Genomic DNA, 10,495 nt, shown 5'->3' with positions numbered 1-10,495 from the left:
CCTATGCCTAGGGATATCGGCATGGGGCCTGTGCATGTAAGGGGAGAGCAAAAGAGCTTTAACAAGATCCACGACACAGAATGGACAGGGAATATCTCCCTATTACTAAACTGCCATAACTTTAAGAGCCACTGTGACAGTCTGTATCCCTATGTTCACTCTTTTTACAAAACTATAATAGATTTTGTACAAAATATGCCTTGTGAGGTACCATTTGAAAACTCATAATTTGCTGGTAAAATATGTGTGGCAACACTGTATGTAAAGTTATAATATCCTATTCTATAACACCACTGAGACATGTTCCAAGGTTAAAAAAGCAGGCACAAACCAGTTCCTCAAAGGCAAAAGGCAAACTGACACCTCAGCCAGGTGTCAACAAAATCAAATAAACTATCATTTGGTTATGTGGCCATTCTTTGGCAGGAAAAAGGGTATGAGTGAGAAATCTACATTTTTAGCAAAGAAACAGCTGGAGGTTCCTATCTCCACAGATCTTCTGCCTCCTGAACCTCATCTGGAGATGATTTTCAAAGAAGAAGAGAACTATAAGAAAGGGGAACAGATGCCCCCAAACATTCCTTCCTTTCCCTCTGCCTATGGCATCAACCACACCTGAGGGACAAGGAAATTTACACTGAACTGAGGGAGGGGTCCTGAGCTGAAAGGATTCCAGCCAGTAAGACTGCTGTAGCATGTGGTGTCAGAAACCTTTGCTTTGAATTTATTTATCTTGTTAAATTGGATATTCATTGCATTTTACCTTTTATTTTCTTTGTAACCAATTCTCTTATACTTGTAATCACTTAAAATCTGTCTTTCTGTAGTTAATAAACTTGTTTTATTATTTTATCTAAACCAATGTGTTTGGATTGAAATGTTTGGGAAACTTCATTTGGGATAACAGGATTTGTGCATATCATTTTCTATTAATGAAATGACGGACTTTCTATGAGCTTGCATTGTCCAGGAAGGTGCTGGACAGCACAAGACACACATTTCTGGGGGAAAGTCTGGGACTGGGCATTGGCTGGAGTTGCCCTGTGGTGTAATTCATGGCTGGCTGGCTAATGGTTATAGCACTCATAAAAAAAAGCTGGGAGTGATTTACATGCTGGAGACTGTGTGTGAGCAGCAGAGGTACATTAAGATTTACTGGGGCCCTGGGCAGAAAAAACATTTGGGCCCCACACACTCCAGGGGGTGCCAGAATTGGAGAGGGGTAAGTGGGGGCCATGCCCACCCACCTTTTAACATGAGCATAAAAGCCTCAGGCAAGCACAGCACAGAAGTGGCAGAGGAACCCTTGCTTCTCATCTTACCCCTGAGGCCATGCCACCGGGAAGGCCAGAAGCTGGAGCAGAGCAGTGGTAAGAGCCACCTAGGGTGCCTGGGCCTCAGTGGGGAGCCTCAGCCCCTACACCTGCCCTGGGTGAAGCACCCCAGGGGGTGGGGACATGGGACCCCTGCCTAGGTGGACAGTCTGGGGCTCCCCACAGTGGCTTGGGCTCCCTGGGTAGCTCTTACTACAGCCTGGCTCTGGCTCCTGGCCTGGCTGGGGGCAGGGCCCCAGGGGAAGAGGAGTAGTAGAGCAGGACCACAGTTCCAGTGCTGATGGCCCCTTCACTTCTACACAGGTTTTGGTACTCCTGTGGGGGCCCCCAAATTGGCCAGGGGCACTGGGCACAGGGCCTATGGGCCTGTGGTGTGCAGACTAGGAGTGGTTGCTCTCACAGCACAGCCGTGTAAAAGGCATCGCAGGCTGGAAAATTGAGGGGGTACAGCTGTCCATCACTCCAGATTGTACCCAGGTTAATGTCATAGCCACCTCTGACGTACAGCTGCTAAGGACAATCCAATTGATTCCTGTTTCCATTAGCAAAGCCTTTGCTTTTGTCACTCATGTTTCCCTTTTAAGTGGCCAGGAGTGACCTAGCTCTGCGCTGTCACTCTTTGCCTCTGTGGTGGGTTTTAGCTTTGAATGCTTACAGCCTAGATATCAAAGGACAGGAACATTATTGGTTTCCACTGCAGAAGGGTGACTTTTTTTCAGCCTAAAATAAGACATGCTTGCAAAGTGTTAGCAAGAGGCAACCACAGCTCAGTTTGTGGCAGGAAAAAGCCTTAACAGGGGTCTAGCAAGGGAAGAGAGGAGTTTTTCTGCACCTTTAAAAAAAAGTACTGATTGCTTCTCAAAATTTCCATCTCTGCTCACCCCCACCATGACGCCCCTTTCATTGGGTGTAGGAAGTGAGCTGACCATTGCAAGATCTATAAAAGCTCAGTGAAAGGGGCTCCGATTATCATTGTCTCCTCTGCTACTCCAAGGAAGCCACCAACAATGAAACTCCACGCAGCAGACATCCTGGTCATTTTCTGGCTTAACCTCTTTACTGTGAGCACCGTGAGAGGTAAGTGTTTAACTCAACAGGAACATAGCGATAGCCATGCTATATCAGCCCTGTGGTCCGTCCAATCCAGCGTCCTGTCTTGGGCAGTGACCGGTACCTGATATATAGGAGGAAGGAGTGAGAAAACTGATAGTGAACAGTTATGGAATAACTTGCCCATAGGAGAAGTTTTTTCCTAACCCCTAGCAACTGGTGGTCAGATTATGCCCAAGAGGATTTATATCCCCTGCAAACCTTTGAGCCTAACTAAAGCATCAATGGATGCTCTCATTATGCATATAAATGTCTAAACCATTTTTGATCTTACTGATATATTGTGATAATGAGTTCCACAGGTCGATTATGCATTTTATAAAAAGCATGTCTTTCTGGCAGTTTCAAGGATGTTGCCTTTTCATTTTGTTGGTTGTGCCCTTCTTCTAATGTTATAAAAACTGAGACCTCCCAATTCATTTTCTACAGTCTGTTCGTTATTGTATATACCTTTGTCTTATTATAGCTGGGCTCAAAAAAGAACTGAATACGTTCATGGAGGATGGATAGAGCCCTGCAAATCCGTGGATATTTGTATCTGCGGGTGCAGATATCTGTGGATCATTTTTTCAGATCGGATATGGATACAAATTTTGTATCCGCACAGGGCTCTGCAGATAGGTCCATCAATGGCTATTAGCCAACATTGTCAGGGACACAATCCTATGCTTGGGGCAACCCAAAACTTCTGACTACCAAAAGCTGGGAGTGGAAGATGGAGTGGATCACTCCGTAATTGTGCTATTCTGTACTCTCCTCTTGAAGCTCTAGTATGGCCCTCTGTCAGAGACTGGATACTGGGCAAGATGGACCATGGTCTGACCCAGTATGGCACCTCTTATATTTATCATGTCACTTCTTATTTGTCTCCTCTCTGATCTATATAGTCCTGGTCTTTTTAGTCTCTCCCTGTATGGAAATCTTCCCAAGACTCTAGTAATTTTCATTGACTTTCTGTGGAATCCTTGCGTATTTGTGCTAAATCCTTTTTGAGGTGGGGTGGCTAGACGTGAAGACAGCATTCAAGATGACATCACACCATTCACTGATACAATGAAATTATGATATTTTTAGTCTTATTCGCTATTTCTCTCTTAACAATGTTTACACACTTGTTTTGTTTTTATGAGCACAGCTTCACATTGGTCTTTTAAATTAACTGTCCACAGTGACACTTAGATCTTTTTCCTATTAATCATGAACAATTAATACACCACAACACTTGTAATAGACCACGCTTGTTGCAAAAGCTCATCCGCGCACACACAAGCACATATACAAATACACATAAACAGATACATGCAACAAGAACAAAAAAACCACATGCACAATCACAGTCATACCCAGTTCGTGCAGAACCACAAGAATACACGATGAGTATAAAAAAAACTACCTTCACAAAACTCCATAAACCCCAAACACAGCCCATCCCACACAAACACAAAATAATCTGCACTATTCATCCAGAGGGCTCATCCCTGTAGTGTGTGTTTGTTGTTGCTGTTCCAACCCTATGTCCCTGGCAGTATAATTTGCCATAAAATGTAGCTGAAACTTTCTGTAGAATGACCAATGCATATCAGGCAGTATGTGGGGAGACAGGGCAGAGATCAAAAGTCTCAGGTGGTAGCCCCGTTAGAACTGATTCTGTGGATGTGAGCAATTGGGCAGAAGATACAGAACTTTCCAAAGGCAGATGAATACGAAGGGGGAGCAAAGAGGCAAGCTGAAGTATTTGATTGTTTTTTTTCCACGGTAGTTAATTGTCCTCAAAGTGGGTTTGATTTTTAAAAAAGTATTGGTTAAAAGGACCAGAGGGAGACAAAGATTTTGCTAGGAAGGAGAGTAAAAGCCCCAGGGAATGGAGGGGAAGGAGCAAAGAGGCAACAGCAGCAAAGTGGGGAGAGAAATGAAGTGAAGAGGAAAACAGAAGGCAGCAGGAGGCAGAAGAAAAGAATGGAGTCACATAAGTATGTGGCAGACGGAGAGGAAAGTGGAGAGGGATATGAGCAGCATAAGAGGGATCAGAAAGGGCAGTGATAAGAAATGGGCAGAGAGGGGAGTTACAGGCACACATCTTTGCACCATAAAAGCGGATCTCTACTCAGACCTCTTCCAAACCGCTTAGAGAAACTCGGCTTGTATAGGGAATATTCTTTAGAGCCAAGTGTGAGAGGGTGGAAATAATCTCACATGGGCAGGCAGTAAATCCACTGGCCACAGTTGAGGATTGTAATTCAGTCCCCAGATTCTAATCCCACTCTCCTTCTTACACCTACTTTTTCAAAAGTGGCCACTTTTGCTGATTGCCTGGTTTTTGGGTGCTTCCATGACTTTCTGGGTACTCCACACCTCTGAAAATCAGGCCCAGGATGTCTCAGGTTGGATACCCTAAATCAGAGTGCCCCAGTTTCTTCACCTGTAAAACAGGGATAATAATACTGATCTTCCTTTGTAAAGTGTGTTGAGATTCTCCCAGGAAAGGTGCTACACAAGCACCAACTCTTAGTATTATTACATGCACACACCTGATACACTCCTATTTCCGAGTGAAGCTGTTTGACAGGCACACACTTGCTCACATTCCCTCTTTAAATTAACATATCGCATATTAGTCCAGAACCTTACAGCCCAAAAGATCCCCCAGTGCTTTAGATACTTTGTGTACACAGATTGCTTCCACTGAAGTGAAGCTGTCTCTGGGAACCCAGCAGCTCTTTGATAGCAGAGCACTGCTACATGACAGTTCACGACAGAAAGTGAAGAGCAATGGACCCAACTGAAACTGCAGAGGCAATTTAGGAAGGCAGAATGTAATCACTAGCCACACTGGAATTTGGCCAAGACATTTACTCTTACAATTGCCTTGGCTTTTTAATGATCTCAGATGATCAGGAGTTTGGTTGTATAGCTCCTATGTAAGAAGCATACTTAGGAAATGGATCCCAATACGTACATCAATAGATATTTCAATTGTAAATTAACAGGCAATAATTTCCACTTTGTGTAAAGAATGGCTGTTAATTTAGCATTAGCTTACCATCTATTTTTCCCCCCTGTAGGAAGTGTTGCAAGTCAAATCGTGCCCAGAAGCTCCTGTATAGACCTGTCCGCGAAGCAGCTGGACATCAGAAGCCTTGCTAAATATGAGATGCAGAACATACCAGTAAAAGCTGTGATGTAAGTATTGGGAGCACTCTTCAGACTAATCTAGAGACACATGCTGCTGATAGCAGGAGAGAAAGGGCAGGGGTAGAACTGAATCACAGCAAGCATGAAGGTCTTCAATCTGACCAAATCATACTACAGAAGAGCACTCTTTCACTTCTAGCAGGTAGTAACAGTTAGTGGATGAACCTCAAAAGGTCTGGAGGTTTTGTGCTGTTCAGAGGAGCATCCACAATTTTGACTGAACAGAAAAACCTTTTTGATCAAGAAATTGGGAGGAAATCTCAGGAAGAGCAAGAGCTGTTTCGAGTGGCATGCTAGGAAATAGCCAATGGTGCTGTCAATTGGCAATGAGGTGCATTATGCTGAGCTGTGTGAAACGTACAGAAGAGCAAAGTGTGATTATACCTCCTTCTAGAGGATGTGACCAGTCCTTCAATCTCATGAGCATCTATTTAATTCTGGTTCTTCTGGAATAAATAAGGGGCCAACTCAGTATGCTAGGTGCTTAGTTCTTTTGAAATTTCTGGCTATACAGTATATGCCAATGTACATATATGAATACACTCTATATACACACATACACACACACACATGCCATGTATGTAGAGTTGATGTCCATACCATACAGCAGAACCAGCTCATTCCTGGCTTTGCCATGCTTTAGTGATGCAACCATCCCAAATGCCTGCAGACAAAACCTTTGTACCGCACCACATAGGCCATAGTATAGAAACATGCACATAAGGCCTTGGTTTGGAGAGAAGAATTTTAATGGTAGCCTGGCTTTCCTTTTCTTCCCCTGCAGGTTCATCACCAGACGAGGCATCAAGATCTGCGTGCAGCCTGATCTTAAATGGGTGCAGGATGCTATAAAATTCCTGGATAAAGGACCTGTCCCCAGAAGACCCACCACCAAGCCCAAATCCAAACCCAAATCCAAGCCCAAAGGCAATTAACTAAATGGATGCACCAGCCTGACCCTCAGCAACTGCTTTTAACTTCTTCTAGGTGTTAATTGGAAATAAAAATCTCTGAACTAACATGGGCACATCCATTCATCATTAGGGCAGAAATGACTGAGAATCATTCCATTTTATAGCTGGACTTTTCCGCACTGTTTTCAGGTTTATTTTCTGAAATGTTCATTAATAATTATTTATTACTGTGTGTAGGCATCCCCCCTGAACCTGGATGAATGTTTATACAGTTACAAAGGACAAGGATGTGGGTGAAACTACTTCATAGAGGGTTTGATACAGGTGAAGGAGGTTAGTGTCAGACACTGGGGCTGGAGTTTAAAAAAGAATCTGGATAATTTTGTGATAATTAATAACTATATAAGCTATAAGTAAAGAATCCTTATGCTCCAGGGCATCATCTGATAACCGCAAGATTCAGGAGGGAATTAGCTAGATGTATTGGGCCCAATTCTCCTCCCACTTTGCAACACTGCAGATTCATTGGGACAGGTATAAGTGATGATCAGACTAGAGTGTGACATGATGCAGATTTACACCAGTGGAGGATCTAGCTCACTGACTTCTGTGAAGTTACTCCTTATTTACACTGGTATGAGATAGACCTGAACCAGTTGCTCAATTTTTTCCTTTGCATTCCTCTGAAGCATCATGTGTAAGCCATGGCTGGAGATAGGAAATCTCGCTTGATGCCAATCCTACGTACCAATCTTTTATTCCCCAAGTAGTGCAGATCCATGTCCAAGGGGCTTTACATGTTAGAAACGAATGGGTTCTAATAACTGTGGTGTCTTTGTTTTTCTGTAAATTATTAAAATTCTTGAAAATCTATAGTCAAATGGTATGTGTGTTTGCTTGTATGTGACCCGCATGGAGATCACACAGTGGGGGTATGGAGGTTACAGCAGAAATCCAAGATTTTATTGTCAGTCTAGGAGAAATAACTTTTCCAGAAACATCTGCTGTCACCTTCAATAGCTAACAGTCGATAGATGGAATTTGCATCCAAGCTTTCATATACTCTGTATCCCTATATTATATAGATGAGTTCACATCACTCCAGCCCTTCAATTCCCTCTTCTAGTTAACACTGCAGGAAGCATTCCTCCCCAACCTCTCATTCTGTGTCACTGTCCCCAGCTGAGGAAAGGAATGTGTTTGGGAGGGGTGGGAGTGATGAGAAGCTTTTGGAGAGAAAAAGTATTGTGAACATTTTACCCACAGCAATACACCACGCTTACTTCTGTCACTGCTCTCCGGCCATCCAGCTCTGAAGGCAGAGCTGAGAGTGGTAGCTACTGGCTGGGTGCCCAGCTCTGAAGGAAGTGTCACGGCCAGCAGCAGCAGAGAAGTAAGGGTGGGAATACCATACTATGCCACTCTTATTTCTCCACTGCTGCTGGTAGCAACACTGTGTTCAGAACTGGTTTGATAGTCTGCACTCCCATATTCACACTTTTTACTAGACTATGATAAGTTTTGCACAAAGTATGCCTTGTGAGGTATCATTTGAAAAACTCATAATCTGCTGAACATTAATGTCCTGTGGAAATATGTGTGGCAACATTGTATGTAAAGATATAAGCTTCTGTTGCATGGTACTACTGAGACATGTTACAATTCTGAGGAACACCCACACACCAGATCCTCAAAGATGGAAAGGCTATCTAACACCCCAGCCAGGTGTCAATGAGATCAAGTGGGCCATCACCTGGTTAAGTGGCCATTCTTTGGAAGGAAGAAGGGTGTGAGTGAGAAATGCACATCTTGGCAAACTAACAGCTGGAGGTTCCCATCCCAAGAAACATGTTGTTGCCTGACCCCCAGCTGGAGATCACTCTCAAAGAGGAGAGAAAGTTATAAGAATAGATAATAAACACTCCAAGTTACTCCTCCCTTTCTCTTTGCTCATGGAATCAACAACACCTGAAGGAACACTGAACTGAGGGTGGGATCCTGGCTACAAGCAAGACTGCAAAAGCATGTGGTGGGAGATATATTTTGTTTTGAATCCACTTAGCTTGTTAAGTTAGAGGTTAATTGCATTTGATCTTTTATTTTCTTTGTAACCAATTCTGACTTTTATGCCTCATTACTTGTAATCACTTAAAATCTATCTTTCTGTAATCAATAAACATGGTTTATTATTTTATCTAAACCAGTGTGTTTGGATTGCAGTGTTTGGGAAACTACATTTGAGATAACAGGATTTGTGCATATCATTTTCTATTAATGAAATGATGGACTTTTTATGAGCTTGTATTGTCCAGGTGGGTACTAGGCAGTACAAGACACGCATTTCTGGGATGTGTGTGGAAAGTCTGGGACTGGGAATTTGCTGGTGTCACTGCAGTGTAATTCAAGAGTGGCTGGCTATAGCACTCATACAGTATAGCTGGGAGTGATTTACGTGCTGGAGACTATGCATGAGTGGGCCAAGAGGGGTTGCTCTCAGAGTGAAGCAGTGTAAAAGGCACGCCAGGTTGGAGAGTTGAGGATACACAGCTGTCCTACAGTCCAGCTTGTACCCTAGATTATGTGATAGTTGGGCGGCCAGAGAGCAGCGGCTGCCGGCTGCCCAGCTCTGCCTGCAGCAGTGGAGAAGCAACGGTGGCATATTGTGAAATGAAATAAGTTTGAGAACCACTGGCCCAGAAGAGGAAAGAGAACTGCAATAGCTCTTGACTGTCCCAGACAGCAGGCCTGAACGGGAGGCCACTGCCCAGAGATGGAGAAGAGGGCTTAACATCTTTATGCAATACTGCCCTTAGAGCCAACTTTGTCTATTTTGCTTCCACTACACAAAGCTGTGTCTGCCTTCTCATCTAAAGCTGCCATTTTGAGCACACTAGAAAAATTGCTGCTGCAACAAGCTGTGGTAATAAAAACATTGCAGTCCAAGTGAACTGCTGAGAGAGGAAGATGCAGGCTGCCGGGACAACTGCAGTACTAAGCATTCACATTCCAGGAATGCCCTGCATTTAGCATCTGATATGCAGCATCAGCTCTCACGGTTCATGTGCATCTGAGGGCAGAATTTGCTATCAACATGCTTCTAATCGGTCAGATACCTTTACTCTCATTGAATAGTATGTTGTACTGCACTACAATTAGCCTCAGTGAAGTCAATGTAAAATTTGTAACTGAGGGCGCCCAGTTTGGTGCTACACTAATTAGTCTATGCTATATTTATATATACATATGAATGATTATTTTACATATGTGCCCACTATTCATAGTTAATACATTTAATTATTAACAGAGATTAATTATTAGTAATGAATATTTAATTATCAATTAGACATAATCAATATATACTGTTTATCATTCACTATAACAGCAACAGTGAGAATCAAGTACTATATGAGTAAGGTTCCTAGTCGACATCAGCTTTTCATAGCATGTCTATAATCCTCCAAGATTGACTTGCTTGGCCTTTACCATTGTTTAATGAAGCATGGCTTACACCAGTCATTAGACGCTGCCTCTAGCTCTTTCCACATAGGTAGCTGCAAATGATTTCCACTTCTGTTGCCATGCGCACCCTAGTGGTTCATAATGAATAAAAGGGGCCCTGCAACACAAGGTGTTTAAGAGCTGGATTGGAGCACTGCCCCACAAGCAGACCAGGGAGGGAATACCAACTCTGAGAGAGACATTTTGCTCCTGGTTCCCTCTTGCTCTTGTGGGGAGGTAGCTTGCTTCTGCTCTGCGACAGCAGCAGATGAATTCCCTCTCCAGGCCAACTCAGCACTGCTCTTCCAGCTGATGTATTGGAGGGGGACAGTGGCAGAGTTCTGCCCATCCCCTGCCTGTCCATTCTCTATATCCCATGAGTAGGATGGAGAGTAGCCCCCCTCACCATGCTGTGACCTGTCATGCAGGTAGCCTGTGCAGGGGAAT

General features: G+C 43.5%; 1 protein-coding gene across 1 annotated transcript; it reads left to right on the top strand.

Annotated features, from left to right (window-relative positions):
• Nucleotides 1-2,254: 2,254 nt before the first annotated feature.
• On the top strand, nucleotides 2,255-7,425 carry LOC116831199 (monocyte chemotactic protein 1B-like). Its single transcript, XM_032791028.2, has 3 exons — nucleotides 2,255-2,411; nucleotides 5,507-5,624; nucleotides 6,421-7,425. Exons 1-3 carry the CDS (start codon nucleotides 2,342-2,344, stop codon nucleotides 6,569-6,571), a joined length of 339 nt encoding a protein of 112 aa, XP_032646919.1. The 5' UTR covers nucleotides 2,255-2,341; the 3' UTR covers nucleotides 6,572-7,425.
• The last annotated feature ends 3,070 nt before the right edge of the window (nucleotides 7,426-10,495 follow it).

This window comes from Chelonoidis abingdonii, chromosome 1 (genome assembly GCF_003597395.2).
Source record: "Chelonoidis abingdonii isolate Lonesome George chromosome 1, CheloAbing_2.0, whole genome shotgun sequence".
Taxonomy (NCBI): domain Eukaryota; kingdom Metazoa; phylum Chordata; order Testudines; family Testudinidae; genus Chelonoidis; species Chelonoidis abingdonii.
The sequence above is the reverse complement of the archived record's forward strand: the minus strand, read 5'-3'. Positions and strand labels throughout refer to the sequence as shown.

Excerpts from the sequence above, each read along its gene's own strand:
- LOC116831199 (XM_032791028.2), top strand. The coding sequence starts at position 2,342 with ATGAAACTCCACGCAGCAGACATCCTGGTCATTTTCTGGCTTAACCTC. Across the intron at positions 2,412-5,506 it reads TACTGTGAGCACCGTGAGAG|GAAGTGTTGCAAGTCAAATC; the intron begins GTAAGTGTTTAA and ends TCCCCCCTGTAG. Across the intron at positions 5,625-6,420 it reads ATACCAGTAAAAGCTGTGAT|GTTCATCACCAGACGAGGCA; the intron begins GTAAGTATTGGG and ends CTTCCCCTGCAG.